Source organism: Psittacula echo, assembly GCF_963264785.1.
Source record: "Psittacula echo genome assembly, chromosome: 1".
In the NCBI taxonomy this organism is placed as follows: Eukaryota; Metazoa; Chordata; class Aves; order Psittaciformes; family Psittacidae; genus Psittacula; species Psittacula echo.
In genome coordinates this window covers 13,666,102-13,685,160 of record NC_137735.1, presented here as the reverse complement: position 1 = coordinate 13,685,160, position 19,059 = coordinate 13,666,102, and the positions used below count along the sequence as shown (strand labels likewise).

Here is a 19,059-nt window from a genome sequence, read left to right as displayed (position 1 = left end):
ATCCAGCTTTTACCGCTTACCAAAAGCCACCAGCAGCAGGACCTCCGCCTCCTCCCTCCCTCCCTTTCTCCATCCGCCCTCCTCCCCTAACTCCCTCCCTTCCCTGCCCCTCCGCGATGAGAGACTGGCCAAGTCGGAGCGCGCCAGCCAGCAGCGATCTCTGCCAGGGGCAGACACACCGCCTTCATGTCGCAGGGTGACTGCTAGCCCTGCGGAGGTTCCCCCGGCCGGGGCTGGGGCCGGGGAGGCAGCGGCGGCGGGCCGGCAGCTGCCGGGTGCCTGCCAGCCCCGCGGGATGCTGGCGGCGGGGGATGCGGAGCCGGCCGCGGACTAACATGGGGGGCAGCCACTCCCACAGGGCGCCCGTCTTCGACGAGAACGAGGACGGTGAGTGCGGAGCTGTCCGCGGTACCGCGCCCTCCGCGCTGCACGGGGAGCGGGCTGGGACCGATCCCCCCCGAGCGGGCTGCCTACTGGGGATGAGCTGCAGGGGAAGGAGGAGGGGAAAACCCCACCTTTGTTTAGCCGTCCGCACCGATTGCCTGGTTATTTGCCCCTAGGTGAGCTCAGCTGAAGTGTAGCACGCTGTCTCTTGGGGTTCAAGCACATGGCAGGTAACTTCATACATGCCTTTATGAATGGGCATCATGTTGGGGATGGGTGCTCGCTTTTTTGTTCTGATTTATAGGCAACTCTTTGACCATCTGCCCATTTTAAACGGTGATTTCTCCCTCAGTCTGTATACTTCTTAAATCACCTTTACTTTCTGAAACTTTTTTTTTAGCTAGCTCTATTACTCTGAGATTTTTTCTCCCTGCCTAGGTAATGCATCATAAGAAAGTGTATCTTGTAAAGTTTTTGGAAGGCAATGAAAAAGTTTGTATAAAATATGATGTTTCCTCACAATTTATGAATTTCCATGTCATTTTCATACATAGGCCACATTTAGCTGGAATTATGTGAATGCATTTCAATTACAATCATTTTGGCTTTTGAGGCAAAGAGAACACAGCACTCTTAGGAAGCAGAAAATTGTATATTATCACTAGAAATGTCTTAATGTTACTTATGGGATAGATGTTTTTGCCTATCTGGATGATGGATGCTTAATTTTGAGTATGTTCCTTTCCAAGATGTTCCCAATGTATTGTATTAGGAGGCAATTGTGCCTCAGTAGACTGTCACACTGTTTTGGCTTTCTGAGACTGCTAACAAATAAAAGACATTTATGCTCTTCCCTATATATTCAGGACACATGGAGGTATTGTTTTGCTAGTAGGGAGAATATATATTAAGTGAATGTAAAGTGCTTAAAGAGGGTGAAGGCACTTTACTTGAATTTAAGACACAACTATATGTCTATTCCTTGACAAAGCTTGAATAGGTATTTGATGAGGTTTGCTTTACAAGGCTTCATTGCTTGTGAGGAGAATGGGACACACTATTTACTATTTGTGAATTGTGGTGCAATAGCTGTTATTTTCTTGTACTGAGTTAAAATTTCAGTCATTTAACATAGAATGTGCTATGTAAATGAGTGAGAAAGATAGGTAAGATCTTGATCATGAGCAATTAGTCTTGTAAACCTTGAGATAACTCAATAAGAAATACCCAGGAGTGAAAGCATGGTCTCAATCTTGTCTAAACACCCCAAGGTAAAGAAATAGCCTTCATCAGACTTTTGATTGAGCTCTCAAGTTAGCAGTTTCCATGAATTATTATTCCTTTTTTATTTTGCTTTCCATGACACAAAGCTGTAGACAGTTTTTGAACAAAATGAACAAAGTTCAATAGTAAATTACTGCAGAGAAGACTTCATGCCACTTAGTTCTTTTTCCCTCAGTAAAACATTCTGTAACAGAGCCATTATTAATACCTAATAAAAAAGCACATAAGGTATTTATGGATTTCTATTAGGTCATTATTTATTCTTTGTCTGGTTTTGTTTTGTTCTGGATTTTTTTCCCCATTATGAATGTTCCTAACATCATCTCTTTTTTCTTATTAAGACATAATGCTTAGCACAACCACCTAGTTCAGAAGAGTCCACTGCTTTTAAAACAATAACTTATTTCCCATACTCCTTACAGATTATTACTCAGGATGTCATTTTCCCAAGTACCTACATAATATAGGAAAACATCTCTTTGAAAATGTATCTTACAAGTTTTAATGCAAAACTAAGCTGTTTCTCATAGTCCCACTAGTAGCTACAAAAGTCACAATTTTCCACAATATTGGACTCACTATGAAATTAAAAAAGAAGGCAAATCAGAAAGTATAGCAAGGGAAAGTAGAATGTTTCTTGATATGGTATGATTTTGCTCAAGAATCGCAATGCTTACCAATTGAAAGAGAACAGGAATAAATTAGTTGTGTATAAATACATAGGCACAGTAGAAACCAAGCTATTTAGTCTGTTGTAATGTCACAGCTACTTCTTCAAATGAGAAAAATGAGCAGAAAAAAATATAATCATTTAACATTTATATGGGTTAATGATGGATGTAGAATAACACATGGGCTTTGGAAGAAGAGGTTTCAAACAGTTTATTGGCAGTTTGTAAATTATAGAAAAAGTTACTTATTCAGTGTGCAACCTAACAAAGAAATACATAGAAATAGTATGTGAAGAGCACCCAGACAGTGCCTGACAAGCTTATAGAGTACCTGTTCCAGAGTTACAACTCGTGCTTTCAGTCTAATGAGAAAAGGTGTCGATCCATTGAGTAGATCTAAAAACTATTCATTGGATGTAGACCCCCTGCCATGCTTCGGATGATAAAAAGTGACCCAGGCTGGACTACATGCTGTAAATCCCCAGTTATCACAGACAGCATAACACATCATTATCGTACCACTGATCTTTTAGAAGTCCATAATGCACACCATTTATAACTATCTGTATTTGTTCTCTATGTTATGTTTTTGTTAGAAGGATCTTCCAGAATTTGACTCTTTGGTTAGAAGCATCTGTTTTCCTGATTAAATGATTCCTAGCCTATTTATAAGATTTATGTTTATTACAACATTTTTGTTAGCATAAAGTGTTTTCCACCCTCCATAATTACTCCAGTGCACTGATAAACAGCAAAAATGTCCCCTCCCAGTCTTTGGTTTGCAAGAAACCTCTTCTAATTTTCTCTTATTTATACTGCCTTTTCATTCCCTGCGCCCCTCATCTGCATGCATTTGAACCTGTTTTGGTTGCACACAGATAATCCAGAATTGCAGGTGACTTGTCACCAGGAACTTGTGCTAGTAAAAATACTTCTAGATCTCTACTAGAATAACTTTTCTAGTACATATGCCCTTTTCATGGGCATATCATGTAGATAGTTCAGTCACCCTGTGATCAGTTAGACCACTGGTGCCCTGTTCAGTAATTTCCATTGATGAGCTCCAATCTACAGCAGAAATTTTTGGTGTTTCTATGTACATGACCTTGCATTTTGGCTGAATTTTGGTCCATCTCTATTATTCATAGTCTCAAATATGGTCACCCATTTCTTTCCTTGTGATACTCTCATTCTCCATCACTTTACCGATGTTTTCGATTACAAGTACTCTCATCAACTCCATGCCAGTTATCAAGTTCATCGAATATTTTGTGTAAATACTCAGCTGAATTGTTTCCAGACTTCATCTCCTTTGCTGTTAACCTCTGTCAGCTTCACCATTCCCATTTCAAAACAAAACAAAACAAAACAAAACAAAACAAAGCAAAACAAAACCAACATTTTTTTTCCCATGTTACTGTCACGGTCTAACCCCAGCTGGTAACTCAGCCCTGCACAGCCTCTCACTCACTCCTCCTGTGGCAGGATATGGAAGAGAATCCAGAGTAAAAGTGAGAAACTCCTGGGTTGACATAAACACAGTTTAATAGGTAAATCAAAAGCTATGCACACAAGCAAAGAAAATGAAGGAATTCACTTATCACTTCCCATGATCAGGCAGATGTTCAGCCATTTCCAGGAAAGGAGGGCTCAGTCACAAGTAATGGCTACTTGGGAAAACAAACTCCAACACTCCAAGCATCCTCCTTTCCTTCTTCTTCCTCCAGCTTTACATGCTGAGCATGACACCATGTCGTATGGGATATCCCTTGGGTCAGCTGGGGTCAGCTGTCCTGGCTCTGTCCCCTCTCAACCTCTTCTTCACCCCCAGTTCACTCGCTAGTAGAGTGGTGTGAGGAGCAGAAAAGGCCTTGATTCCGTGTAAGCACTGCTCAGCAGTAGCAAATACATCACTGTATTCCAGTATAAATCCAAGACATAGCCCTATACTAGCTACTGCAAAGAAAATAAACTCTATCCCAGACAAAACCAGCACAGTTACCCGCCTTGCATTTTGCCATTTAATTCTCACCTTGTTCAGCTTTGCTTGCGTTATTTAATATATCACTTCACTGAAACTGAGAAAAATGAAATCTAAGCCAATTCTACCATCTACAAAATAAGTTTCTCATCAAGGAAGAGCATCTGGTTACTCTTGTGCAAACAGCTTCTGGCAAAGCCATGCTGTATTTACTTCATTCCTTTCTTCTTAGCCTAGGTTAAAGCACAACAACAGCTAGGAAAATCTGGTGATCAGAGTCCTTTGTATGCTTAGAGTTTACACTCTGGCTAAAGAAGCTTAATGGAAAAATATTTCATTTCTTGATTTTTATTGCTGTGTAGGTTGGACAGAAAACCAGGTCTGGTGTAGCACCATTGCTACCTCCAATCAATGAAAAATACTTTCATGGCTTGAAACTATAACATTTTTTCTAACATTTGGAAAGTGTTTCAAGCTAGATACTACACTGTTTTGTTAATACTGCTGAAACAAAGGAATGTTGACTCTCTTTACCTTGAATATTTCTATCTTCAGAACAGCTATTGTCTCCTGAATATGTGTATCCAATACTAATACTAGGAAAGCAAGGCAGTACATTTTTCCTTATGTTCAACTCTTCAAAATAGCAATAAGTTCACAAGAATGGCAATAGAAGGGTGAGGGGAATATTCACTATCAGTAAATGTTATTTGCAAATTCTCAGTAAATATCATAAGTGACAAATATTTTAGCAATAGCCTGGTGACTTTAAAGAGATCCTTTCATGCTGGATTTGCTTGAGCGTGCTCTGTTAAAACCTCAGAGAAATTTAACAGGTGAAAGTGAAATAGCAGAAAAGAGTCATTCAGAAAAGGGCCGACTCAGGAGAGCTGTTACTACTACACAGTAATAACATATTTGCCTATATTGTGGTAGAAGATACAGAGGAAAGGATAAGAAGCAAAAGCATTAGAGGTTAGAAGTTGGTCCTGTGAAATGAGATGGCATATGTATTTGATTGTTTGGGGCTAAAAAGTCAGCTTTGCTGCAGTTACTTTTAGATACAAGTGCACTGAACTTTTAAAGTTCTTGTTTCTATTTTTATAGCGTGTGACTACATTTAAAGCATATACGTATTTCCGAAGAGCATTTCACAGAGTATCCTGAAGCTACAGAGCTTGAACATTCCTTTGCAGAGGTCATTGTGACATAGTATGCCTTAGAACTGTAGTATTGTATGAAGGAAATGAGACATAGCAACATGCCTTAGCTTATTTCCACATGGCCAGTCCTTGATTCACTGTAGTGAATATGCGTCTGCTTAACTTCAAGGAAGTGCTGAAGTCCCACTGCTTTGCTTGAGTCATAAAGCTTTATTCTGCTATAATGCCATAACTACAGAGCTCAATGGAAACCTTGTGTACTAGAGAATATGGCAGCCACCCTCTGGAGTTAGACTTTAAATTCTAAGTTGTAATTTAAAATACATCTACCTCTCCTCTGTAGAAAAGCCTTCACCTTAAACAAAGGATTTTAAGTTGTTGGGGAGTTGCAGAAAATGTCGTTATTAAATGAGCAGTTGCTGAAAAGACCATCTTGTACTAAAAGTGCAAAAAACCAGATACAGATCCTCACAAAAAGGCCTGCAATTAATATGGATTCAGAGAGCTAAATTCAGAACATAATGGCTGAGTTTACATAAAGTGCTGTGGAAGCTGAAGAACTATAAAAGTGACATAGGGAAAAAAGACACATGGGGGTTTCACTTGGAACCAATTTAAAGCAATGGTTAAATGCCAAAATGTGTCAAATGCAAACCAAAGTATTCAGTATCTAGTTCTTGTCAGTGATAAGATAGTGCTCAGCAGTCTGCTGCCACTAAGCTGTAGTGGATAACATCTGAGGCAGTCATACATTAACTGCGAAGAAATCAAATCACGAGGCTAAAAACATATCCTTTTCAAATAACTGTTTTATAAAGTATAACCCTACAGAACAGTTAAATAAAGGCCTTAGAATCTAAATACCTTTCATTAGTGAAAGTAACAAATATACGGTGAGGTTAGTATTTCTTCTGGATTTTTTGTTTGTTCATGCAATTTCTATTTGTGGTGGGTTATGCTACATTTTACCTTTTTCTTTGCAAAGATGAATATTCCAATTCCTTTTCATAATGGAACTGGGTAGGAATACCACCCAATTGTGACTTAAAAATGCTCTAACGCAGTTTTGTGTCAAAAAATTGATAGAACACAGCTGTTGAAGGCCATTATTTTATGCTGGATATCAAGGTTTTAGATGAATAAGACCCAGACCATAAGATGGGGGTTTTTTTTGTTTGTTTTATGGCCTTGTTGAATTATATACGATTTTATTTTCCATTTATTGAACTTCAGACATAATGGCACGATTACATGTAGTGCAGCACATTTCAGAAAACTTAATGCCAGTGTCTGTACAAATGCAGAACAAAATAGAGACCACTGCCAAACTTACAGTTACAGCATGGTATGAGACAGTAGGGTAAGGTAGACAGAAAGGAGAGCACAGAAGAACGATACGCTAATTCCAGGCAGTCACAGAGTTGTCAAAGGTTTGCATGGTCTGTGCCAAAGGAGATCCAAAAGGAATATCATGGCATTGGAAACACCATCAGCCATTTTCTTTCTGACTCAGTCTTTTTAAAGCTTTGGTACAATGTAGACAAATAATGTGGACCTGCTCAGACACTAAATGATAATTATAGATGAAATGTAATATTAGATCAGAGAGTGCCCTTTCCTACAGGGTACTCTGAAGGAAAGGAGCATGAATCTGGCACTTCCATCTTAGCTTCCTGCTCCCCCAAGTGACCTGCATCTCTGTTCCCACAGCTGACTGCCCTAAAAATGTTGTGCAATATCTGATTCGCTCACCTTCTCAGGATTAGAACTAAGACTCTTTCAAGGGACAGCTGAAGTATTACTAATTTGATTTTGCTTTACCATCATCCAGTTTCAACAGAATCTCTGCCAGCAATAGTTTAGAGATGGACCAGCTGAATGTTCAAGATCCTTCCTAAACATATTTTCTACAATTCCAAGATTTAATCTTCTGCTTTGGTGGAAGCATCCTTGTCAGAACCTCTGTCTTAGACAAAGGCATCATGTAAGTCTTTGTTGCTGCTTTTGTAGCCTTCCGGAATTTATACAAGTGGTTGGCATGACACCTCCAAGAGTGTTAAGGAATTTCTTGGTGGCTTGTTATGTAGGAAGTGTAAGCGTTCAGGAGAAGTAACATTTAATCCATGTTACCATGTGTGTTATGTAGTGTGCCTGGATGTCAAGATAGACTTTTGGGTAACTAAAAATAAATCAATCAAAGTTAACCAAGCATCAACCAAGATAAATTTAGAGACTCCTCTCCAAGACCAGAAAAAACTCTGAATGTTCTGCAGAACTGGAGAAGTGTCACTTAATGGTGGAAGAAGCTGCACATTGAAAAAGAAATGCTTGGTTTTCCCATGGACAAATCGTGTTCAAATGCACAGAGATACTAGACCGACTCTGCTCCTCAATATGGGCTTCACTTTCAGGAGAGTTCAAAAGATCAGTCTTTCACTTCTGCCAGGGAGATCATGAGGCTGGTTGCACTCACTCCCCTCTGGCACCTTCCTATAGAACAAGGGGGAACAGGTCTATCTCCTCCCACCAGTCTTCAGTGTGGAATTCACTGGGTCATTGGTAGCATCTGGCATCAAATGGAAAGAATTCTCTGATGTGGAAGTGTGGATGTGCGTTACAAAGCTAGCAGTAATGTGGGAATGCAGTTTTTTGTGAACCCTGAGCAACATGATGTCCAGCGAATGGAGAAAGTCCAGCCCAGAATCAAATGTGCCTGAGTGAAATAGAAAATAACTGAGAAAACCTTGGGAAGAAAAAATAGTAAGGAATTATGATCTCAAAGAAAGTAGGTCCTATTCTACCAGGGCTTTCTTTGTGCAGTCTCTTCCAAATGTGAGCATAATAATGAAGAAAGCAGGGTTTTGCTGGCCAAGCACAAGATTCTCACTCTTTTCTAGCTTCCTCATTAAACAATAAGCAGAAGAAGAAACTTTTCTGATGCAAAACGAGGTAGGGAGTGGGCATCTGGAGCCAAGCACTGAAGGGTGGAAAAGAGGAAAAGTTTGCCTAATTTTGGAGATTTCACAGTATTTCAACTTGACTAGAGAGAGCTAGTTCTGAGATGGTGGGAAAGGTGTGGAAAAGGTTGCTACTGAGATCAGTCAATACAAAGAGAAACTTTTGGAGTGGATATTCAAAGGAAAAGGATGATTTCAAGTTCAGCCTGGTAGTGGAGCTCCACAGTATCCTACCATGATAAAACATATGAGGGGAAATGACAAAAAGTAAGGAACTTATCCAACAAACTTAGCAGGAGAGTCATGCCTTTCTGGATGGGGAAGAGCAGCAGTAGTAAGCAGTGTGCACATCAGGCAACCTGATCTCTCTCTAGCACAGCTCTGCTTGAGCTCATGAATTAGTTAAATTGATTACTAACTACATTACTTACTGCTTAATACAAGCCTGCGTTGAGCAGTTGCTGAATTTGCTCTTGTGCTTGTGAACACTGTCTACATGTGTATACGTCAGCTTCCCTGCAACAGGAAAAAGTAAAGTATTATTCTGCAAAGATCAAAAAATTGTGCTAGTGATAAACGTTGTTGTCTTAACTAATCATATTCTGAGTGGTGTTGGACTCAACCACGATTTGGCATGAATAACAAATACAGGGTGTTTGCAGAAACAGAACAGGCAAATGTCTTGATTTTTTTCTCCTTTGGTTAAAGAAGAACTAAGAAGTTTTACTCTCTGGGGTTCAGTCTCTAATGCATTAACTATTTTGAAGAATAACACTGGCTTTTATATGTCTACATTTGATCCCAGGAAACTACTTCCTTTATCAGAAATGCCCGTTCATACCCCACAATGTCTGCAGATGAGCAGTGGTGGGGCCCAAGATGCCTACACCTTCTCAGTGCAAAAGGAGCTTGAGTGTTAATGTATTTATCAGGGTGTAGAACTGATTCTCTTAATACAGTATTTCACGGATCATCCATTTACTTTATTTTAAACACTTAGAAATGAACATTACATTCTACAAATGATACATCATATGTATACAGTACAAAATTATGCAGTACACCTCAAGTTCTTACTTGTTATCTCATGTAGTAGAAGGGATTTTATTGTCCTCTATGCAAAGGGTTTTTTGATAGATACTGGTATTGTACCTTTATAAAACATAAATTTCTAGAGAAAAGAGGAAAGAACAAATGCATCTGTTGCTTCACTGGTGTGTACTACAAGGCTTTCCCTTCCAGATTCCTCGCTTATCAGAATTTGGCAAATGTAATGCAAGTGCAGCATGTGACCTGTTTTCAGAATGTACTCAGGAAAATCTTAATGTTATATATTGGCCTACTCCCTAAGGGCAGTCAGCATTCACCTGAAGTGTCTCTCAACAAGGAAGTGGGGTATAGTTTTGTATCACAGAAATGAGGGTTTTCTTTTCTTTGTTTCCAAATGAGGGGTTTTCCACCTGAATAACCAGAAGTCTTGTTTATACTATAATAGTCTTTCATCTGATCGATTTGACCTCATCTTTAGCTTCCTCAGTTTCCACATTGACTCTTACCAACATATGTATTTTCATAAGTAAACGAAACAGTCTGAATGGGCAGGCTAGGATCTGTGACTCAATTGGACAGTTTTAGTTTTAACCACTGGAAATTTGAACTCTCTAAAAATCTGATGTCTCTTCTTACATCACCACCTCAGTTCTGGAGGCTGTCAGCTCCCTGTATCTTCCAATCTAACATTCTTTGTCTGTCAAGAAACCTAGCAGTATGTAACCAAGGAAAGCTTAGTGCAAATTTGGCCCTTAGGGACATGGTTTAGTGATGAACTTTGCAGTGCTAGGTTTATGGCTGGACTCAGTGATCTTAAAGGCCTTTTCCAAACTAAATAATGATAGGATTTTATTATTTCAGTTTATTTTACTTGTATTCAGTCCATCAAGGGTTTTTTTTCAGTTTTGCATACAGTAATTTTCTGCTATAACTGATGGAAGTTTCTTTCTATCTGTAATTAGTTTTTCTCCTACACCCTTTTCTGTTATCTCTGTCACAGAGTGACAATGTCAAGAGTGTCAAATTCTATTATACTTTTATTCCCAGAAATTTTGCACCTAATTTTCTGAAATGGTTAAGTGCAATATAGACACATAGCTTACTTTCATTTATTCCATAATTCAGACAAAGGCATTTTCCTTTTAAATAGAAAGAACCCTTTTCAGAAAGCATTACTAAAGTTGGTGTTTATCATACAGGTTTTTAAGGCTTTAATGATAACTAAAAATAGTTGATGAAACTGAAATTTGTTTTGCAAATTTTATATCCCCATAAATATTTTCTTCATAATATCATAATATGAAAGTCTGTCTTTTATACTTCATTAATCCTTTTATGCATTTCTCTGTTTTCAAGTGTTTGGTTTGGATATATTCATCAAATCTATACAGTAGCTTGTTTATCTGACTCCAACTGAAATATAAATTAAATCTGTGCTTTTTAGTCTCATATTTATATCTGGATATATATACACACATATATATATATTTAGTCTATTCTCATTTTCTCTTTCATTTTCACTTTTTTTTTTTTTTTTTAGAAATATTACAATTCTAGTTCTTTGAAATTTGAAAGCTTACAGATAAGTTCTACAGCTGATATATTTTTATGCCCTGTCATTTTTAGCTTGGTTTGATACTGAATTAAACAGAGGGCTGGCTTTGTCGTTGTATTGCTAACACTGTTCTGTGTGAGAAAAACTGTAATATTAAGTGAAGAGAAATGTACTACGAGGCAATATACTGCAATGGACAAAAATTATTTTCTTTCTTTTTCCTACTTGTGCAGTTATAAGGGAACACCTGCTATTCCTTATTTTTAGATCTGAAAGTGCAAACTGAGTTAATCCTTCCAATAATTAGTATTTCCTTTTGATATTGTTCTGCCTTCCTTGCTGAGGCAAGGAAGTTCTTGATGAGAGCTGTTCTTAGCCACCTTGTTGAAAAAGATGCAATATAATCACAAAATCACTATTAGGCTCCCGAGTGTCCTTTACACCTTTCTGAAACTGTCCTCAGCTTCCCCCTGAATTGCTTTCACATTATGTCATAAAGGCTTTTATGCCTTTTGGGGTTAGGTTTAGGTAAAACTTTGTACAAGCTGTAAAGCCTTCAAACTCTTCTGGGGCAATACCACATCTTTTAGGCAGTGGCATCTGCTACGCAGAGCTTGAAGTCAAAGAACAAAAGCTAATCAAAAGATTCTTTCTGAGAAGTAGGAAAAAGTCATTATTTTAAGTTCAGCCTCACATTTTACTGTTTTAGCATATGAAAAGTACAGGGACAGCTGCACAGTCTTACATGCAGGGCATCGCTGTAAAACAAAGTTTGCCTTTGCTGGGATTGGTTTAGATATAACAGGAGGAACAGACTGGCTAGAATCTTCTGCAGCTTTGTGATATTCTTCTCCGGCCAGACATAGCACATGATTTTTCAGAAACAGTATGCCAATTGTGCCATTATTTTCAACTCTTTTCCAATAATGTGTCTTTGAGGTCTTTTGCTTAAGATTTTAAGCTAAACTTTTGAACTAGATTGTTTTACCGTGCAAATAATAATACCAGATAGAAATACTTTAGGAAAAGAAATACATTTTTAGTGTGAAATTCTCTGCAAATAAATCTCAGTATTGAAAAAATTTATGGCATAGTTTATCAATCTTCAGTTAAATATGTCTCCGCTAAGTGCTGTGAGATTTTGCTGGAAAAGAGTCATAAAGTAGGGAACTTTTCCTGTTGATCCAAACTTTCAGGAGGGAAAACCTTGCTCTTTTGGAGTTAGGGAGCTCTCTACTGAGGAATGGGAGAAGAGAGCATCTAGAGGATAGCTGCCTGGGCTGATAGTTGACTGTGGGAGGCAGGATGTGCGAGTGGAGCTCATCTGGCGGCTAGGCAAATTCTAGCTGTTCCTAGTACAGCATCTTCTCTCTGGCTTTTCACAAGGCTTTTCTGAGAGCGGGAGAGGTTATGTCTGCTGTTCAGAAAAGATTAAGTAATATATGTGTCAATGAAGTGATACGATGTTTTCAGTGATTTCAAGCCCTTATGCTAAGTGACTTCAGACGTTTTGTTCTCCTAAGCCAGGAGCCATCAGTCTATCTCACAGATGTCAGAGGGAGCACAGGCATGGATTTTTAATCCATTAGTAAAAAGCAACCCTTTCAGTGTAGTTGCTGTCCCTTACAGAGAAAACGTAGTGCTTGTGGCATTCAGTTTTCTCACTGTTTCTACTGAGATGCAGAGAATTTCGAATGCTTTCTGTGTATGCAAACGCTAATGAGTAACAACAGGCTCAACTCTCAGCATCCTAACCTTCATCTGCTAGGTAGACCATTTACATCTTTTGATTCACACACGTATGTGAATCAATGACATCCTGATGCTTCAAGTGACAGGATATCCTGGATGTTGCAAAGAATCTCCTGCAGTGCTACATTCCAATTTGAAAAAGAAAAACACAGCCCAGCAGATCACCTGGGAAAGACTGCTGACTGCTGTCATATGCAATATGTTCTTTCTAGACTTTAATGATATGAAGCTGATTAGCAGTCCTTTTTACACCTGTATTTGTTGATAAGATAACAAAGGAAAACAAAAAAATAGAAGAAAGGATTGACCTGGGAAAGGATTTAATGGTAAATAGATTTTCTTTTGCTATTTTGAAAGCTTTCCATTCTGCACTGTGAAGAAACCAAGGCTTTTTAATTTTTATTTTTAATTCTATTTATACTTTTCATAAATAGCCGGAGGAAACTCTCATCTGCTGATGTACAATTTTATCCTAGTTAAGAAAATGTAATACACATATATTTTAGAGAATAAATTCTCTCTGTGTGTCTGTAAATAGATACTTTTATATGCATATAGGTATTTTTATACGTACATACTCTCGTCAAAACAAATGCGGTTTATGTGGTAGGGAACTCTAAAACTGAGTCACCAATTTTCATGATTTTCGTCTAACATCTATAATTAGACTTATTTGAAATTCTATTTCTGTCCTTATACAGAACTAATATAAGCACATTTAATATCACCAAATGTGTCAGACATTAAGACTAACAAACCTTCTGCTACACTGAGAAATTTATGCTCTGCAATTCACTATTTGTTTGTGCTTTGCACTTAATAAGTTCTGTCATTAAAATTAGAAGTTATGTTCTTTCCATTAGTACCTGTCAGCTACTCATTCTGTACATCAAATGAATATTTATTCCTGTTGTGTGTGACATAAGGTAAATCTTTATAGATTAAGTTGTGGCTTAGAGAGGGTACTGACCTGCAGTTAATGTCAATCCCAGCCATAGCCAGGAAACTGTGGCTGGTTTGAAGTCCTCACCTCCCCTCAGTTGCCACTGTGCCAGCTGATATGAAAGCCTAGATATGGAGATGAGGTGGACTTGGTTTGTTTTGTGAATGTATCTATGTTTGCTTTGCTTTAGATCTTTCATGTTTCACTCCTAATCTTAGCAGGGGATAGATAAGGCAAAGGCCCTGATTTACTTATTCATATTTACTGTTTTCAGCAACGCATGGTCCTTTCAGCTTTGGTGTAATTGCTTGTAGTATGTAAATATGTAAATAAGCATACTTTTATCAGGCTGAAACTATCTTTACTTAATTACTGGAAGGTTTTCCCAGAGGTGAGTAGTGCAATAATCAGAGAATAAGTCATCAGCTCCAAGTGAAAAACCTGCAGTTAGGTGGCCATTATACATACAGCAGTCAACCCATCTTTCACAGTCCCAGTACCAAAAATACAAATTCCATCATTAAATATTTATCTGTAAATCTCTAGGTGAAGAAACATGTGTTGCACTGAAATTCTGGAAGTTCTTTATTAATTAAATATAGATGTCACTATCAGGTTTGGGTTTTTTTTCCCTACTGTTTCCTTTTTTTTCCTGCTGTAAAGCTGAGGCCCAGGCTGTAGCTCTGGAAATACTGCAGTGCAGCAGGAGCTGGCAGGGTGCAGCTGCTTTGCATCTGAAGGGGAGGTATCAAGAAGACTGGGGCAGACTTCTTCTTGGTGGTGCCAAGTGGTAGGATGAGAGGTAATGGGTATAAACTAAACCACAGGAAGTTCCACCTGACATGAGGGGTTATTTCTTTAAGTGTTCAGGTGATTGAGCGTTGGAATAGGTTTCCCAGAGAAGTTGTGGAGTCTCTTTCCCTGGAGATATTCAAGAGCAGTCTGGACACAATCCTGAGCAATGTGCTCTAGGTGACCCTGCTTGAGGAAGAGGTTTGACTAGATGACCACTAGTAGTCCCTTCCAATCTCAACCATTCTGTGATTCAGTGGTTCTGTGGTTCTATGTCCTGCCCCTAAGATGAGTGAGTACAGCAGGTCAGTGATACAAGCGCAGCTCAGCGAGAGTCTGGAGGGTAGCTGAAGTGCATGGCCAAGCACAGATGTACCTGCAGTCTAGCTCAGGTGAGAACTGAAATGGTGTGCAGCTCAGAAGAGCCATGAGGAAGCTTTGTAGGGACCTGCCATGGTTTTTCTGAGCTGCACTTCGTGGTTCTTTCTTGTTTCATAGCTGCCTGATCCAGGTCTGAACTGCAATGGGAATCCTGATCCCATGGGCAGTTTGGTCGTGGTGGGGCAGGGGAAGCTGGTCATGGCCAGCAAGGCCTGTTAGTGCCCTCAGAGACCTGAGAGGTACGAGTTGTTTTTCAGGTTGATACTTGTGACTTTTTTGATGAAGAAGAGCCACTAAGCACAAATGCCTGGATATCTTCAGAAATTATATTCAAGTGCTTTCTTTTCCAAATTATAGCAATTTCAATACTATTTTCAAATTCCAAAATATAAACCAGACCTGGACAGCCGCGTTTATAACCCACAAGCTTGTGAGCTTCTTTTGAAAATGTTTTCCTGGGGGAACATCACTGCTATCACACTGATGAACTTTAATTTTACAATGACAAATGAAAAACAAGCCTCCGGCTCTGAACTTCAGGCACACTTCTGTGGCAAATTAGAAATGGCATCATTCATTTGAAGCCTATGGGGTTAGTTATGTTTAAAAACACTAAATGGGAGGCAATCCCAATTGAAATGTGAATCTTTCTGACCCTTTAGTGTCCTTATTTGCCCCCAGAATTTCATTTGTAGTTGTGGTTAAAAATAGAAGAAGCAGTTCTTCCAGATCCAATTTTGGATGCAGACTCCTCATCTCTAGGGTCAGGATTTAGAATAAAAACACAAGAATAGCTCTGTCCTGGGTTCAGCAGCAGCAGTCAGTTTTTCTTCTTCTTAGTAGCTGATGCAGCACTGTGGTTTTGACTTTCGGCCTGGGAATAATACTGATAAAAATGTTTTCAGTTGCTGGTCAGAATGTTTACCCTGACCAAGGACTTTGTGAGTCTCATGCTCTACCAGGGAGGAGGAGAAGCCGGGAGGAAGCAGGGACAGGACACCTGACCCAAACTAGCCAAAGAGGTATTCCATACCGCAGCACGTCATGCCCAGGATGTAACTGAGAGTAGCCTGGAAGGGCTGGAGTGCTGCGGGGTGGGGGCGAGGTACCGGTTGGTGAGCGGTTTTATTCTCTTCCCTTGTTATTTCCTTTATCATTATTACTATTGGTGGTAGCAGTAGTGATTTGTGTTATACCTTAGTTATTAAACTGTTCTTATCTCAACCCATGGGAGTTGCATTCTTTCGATTCTCCTCCCCGTCCCTTCAGGAGCGGAGGGAAGAAGGGTGGGGGGGGAAGTAGACTGCGTGGTTCTGATTTACGGCCTGGGCTTAAACCACGACAAGCTCATATGTTGTTTAGGTGTTTGGGTAAAATGCAGTTCACATGGCTCCAAAACTCATTGTCTGAATCCCTGCTCTTCAAGACCAGTGTTCTAGGAGCCACTGCCCAAAGAAGCTTAAAGCAAAGAGGTTTCTTAGCTTCCTTCTGGCATGTTTGGCATTACTGAGGCCTCCTCATGGAAGAGATTGATGGATGTCTCACTGAGGATTTTGTTGGTAATTTCATTTAAAGAATTTTCCTTCACCTGGGGATCGCTCTGGTAAATTCATTGTAAGGGAAAACAGTTTGGTCCACTGAAATTTGACATTTTATTCCCATGGCAACTTCTCTCTAAGAGCCTTCCAGTTCAGTTATTAATGAGGTTATTCTCATAGTAACTTTGAGGGAGGTGAATATTCCCACTTTCTAGCAGAAAAAGATCCTTCATAGACTAATACGTGTTTCCTGATCTTACAGAGAAGTCTATCACAGTTAAAGGGGAATTTAGACTTTCTGAATTTTAGCGATACGTTTTCTCAAACAGTATCTTTTCTGTTGGACATATTAGTCGACTCATTTTCCTTGCAATAGATTTCAGAGATTCTTTTTGTCTGCTCATTCCTAAGCAAGCAACATGGTCAATCAGAACCTCTCTTTTCTCAACAGAAGGGATAAACCAGAATATTTTATCACTTGCAAAAGGTCTTAAAGACATTTTATATTTGAGCAGGTCCTGAAACTTTTCTCTTTAGTTTCCATGTCAAGTTTAACCTTTGAAAGAGCTATGAACAGCATGGAGACTCAGAAAGGCTTTCCTGCTATTCACTGACTGTAATAAGGTCTAGTGCATCAATTCAATTGTTTCTTGGTGACTTTTGATGTTTCCAGTGCTGCTACTAAGTTAATAGCTTTCTGAACAGAATCTCTGTCCTGTTGCAAAACAAAGCTGTTTTCATAGCAGCAAAAAGGAATCTTTAATTAAAACTTTCACTGATCTTGAAAAAAAAGAGAATTTCACTGGCTTGTCTGTTTATAATAGGAAAATTTTATAAATTACTGCTTTATAATAGGACACACGGATGAATGATTAAGATGATATCAGAAGTTCCAATTACTTTCCACTAAAACAAGTTAGTCTATGCAAAAGAAACCTTTCTACTTGAAAATAGCTTACCTGAATATTATATGCTAACAGAATGCAGATGCAGCTACATCAGTTGCAGAGACCTGTTATAGTGAACTATGGTTATTCTGAAGATTTGACACTGCCTAACTAAACCGTAATCATTTTTGTGTGGCAATGAGGTCAAGGCTATAGACTTCAGTCAGTTGCGTTAATATCCAATGCAGCAAACCAAATAACTTCGTAATTTCAGTTCTTCAGGTCACATAGCTTCAGCGCAACTTTTTAACTACCACCAAATCTTTTCTGGCCTTTAGGTTTGTGTGGTTACCCAAGCTTTGGTCATTGACAGACAACAGGTTTCAGAAAGCAAGTCTTTTATCTGGATGATCATGTGCTCTTGTCATTGCATCACATGACGAGGATCGTAAAGAAAGGCTAAAATACAGTGTTGCTGAGGTGGTCTTGTGTGAGTTTTGTTGTGTGCGTAAGCTCTGAAGCATGTGAGTTATGCTCCTGTTGTTGGGAAATACAAGTATTTTCCACTTCCTCTCATTATTAAGCTGTCTGAAAATAGAAATCTTTCCTGTCAAAAACTAAAAGCAAAACAAAAAAAATATATCCTGAAACGTTTTGATTTCAAAAAGAAAACCAAAACAGAAATGCACACACACTCTGCATGGATGTAGGTGGACAACAATAACAACAAAGCAAAAATGTTCATGATTCAACACTCAGAATTCTTTCACTTTATCTGAGATCAGTGAAAACCTTTTGATTTTGTAATTCTTTCACTTCCTTCTCCAGTGGAAAAGAGGTAAAATGGAAAGCAGGCACAAAGTAAAAAAGATGCAAAAGATCTCAAATCTAGATAATTTTCTGTTTGATTTCATTGAGGTTAAAATCTAACTCTTAATCAAGATCAGAACTCTCATATTTCTTTGTATCCTTCAGATTGACATTATTCATTTAAAATATTTTTTTTCTTCTCATGTCTTCCTACATTTGCTCAAGCGAACCATGGCCGACAAAAACTTGCTTTTCAATTACTCTTTTATTTCAGCCACCTCAAAGTATCGGTGTATGTCGCTGAATCAAAGCTACCTGTCTGAAGACCACAGAGGCAGCACGCTAAACTCTCCAATTATGAAATTTTATGGTTTCAATTTGGACTAGTTTTAAAGAGGCAAAAGCCAAGAAAACTGACTTTTTTTAATCTAGTGCTCCCAGGGACTATGGGAGAGATCTGGAGTAACAAGAGCTCTTCTGATCAGTTAACCTATGCCAGTGAACACCTATTAATGTTCAATCCTTCAGGAAGGAATAGCTAATTTCATCAAATTAGTGATAAAATTCTTCTGAGCAGAGCAACAGCCAAGCATCCCCACCCCTTCCACAGAGTAATAAACTTCTGTTTTTCTCTGGGATAAGAATCACAACCACCCCTGCTGTCCCTGCAGTTTCCAGTAAGGGAAACTCCCTTACTAAGGCTACCACAGGGCAACCTTTCAGTATAGGAATATGAATGGCAGTGTTCTTAGATCAAAATCCTGCTGCAGTTTACAGTTATAGGGCTTCTTGTGCTGACTTCAATGGCTTGCTGACAAGTCTCTGCTACCTGTAAATCCCTCTCAGTGGCTCACAGATGACACCCACATTCCTCAAAGCATCAGGAATTTCTTAGTTTTGATTTGGTGATG

The 19,059-nt window shown here is 38.9% G+C and overlaps 1 protein-coding gene across 2 annotated transcripts in view; it reads left to right on the top strand.

The window, feature by feature from the left end:
• Positions 1-311: 311 nt before the first annotated feature.
• STK32B (serine/threonine kinase 32B) overlaps positions 312-19,059 on the top strand; it is a gene marked incomplete at both ends in the record, with an annotated part of 167,693 nt that continues 148,945 nt past the window's right edge. The window contains one exon of one of the 2 annotated variants that reach the window (XM_080634177.1): positions 312-387. In XM_080634177.1, the coding sequence (XP_080490303.1) occupies positions 312-387 (76 nt within the window). The remainder of the gene's footprint in view (positions 388-19,059) is intronic. The other variant, XM_080634178.1, reaches the window with a different exon arrangement.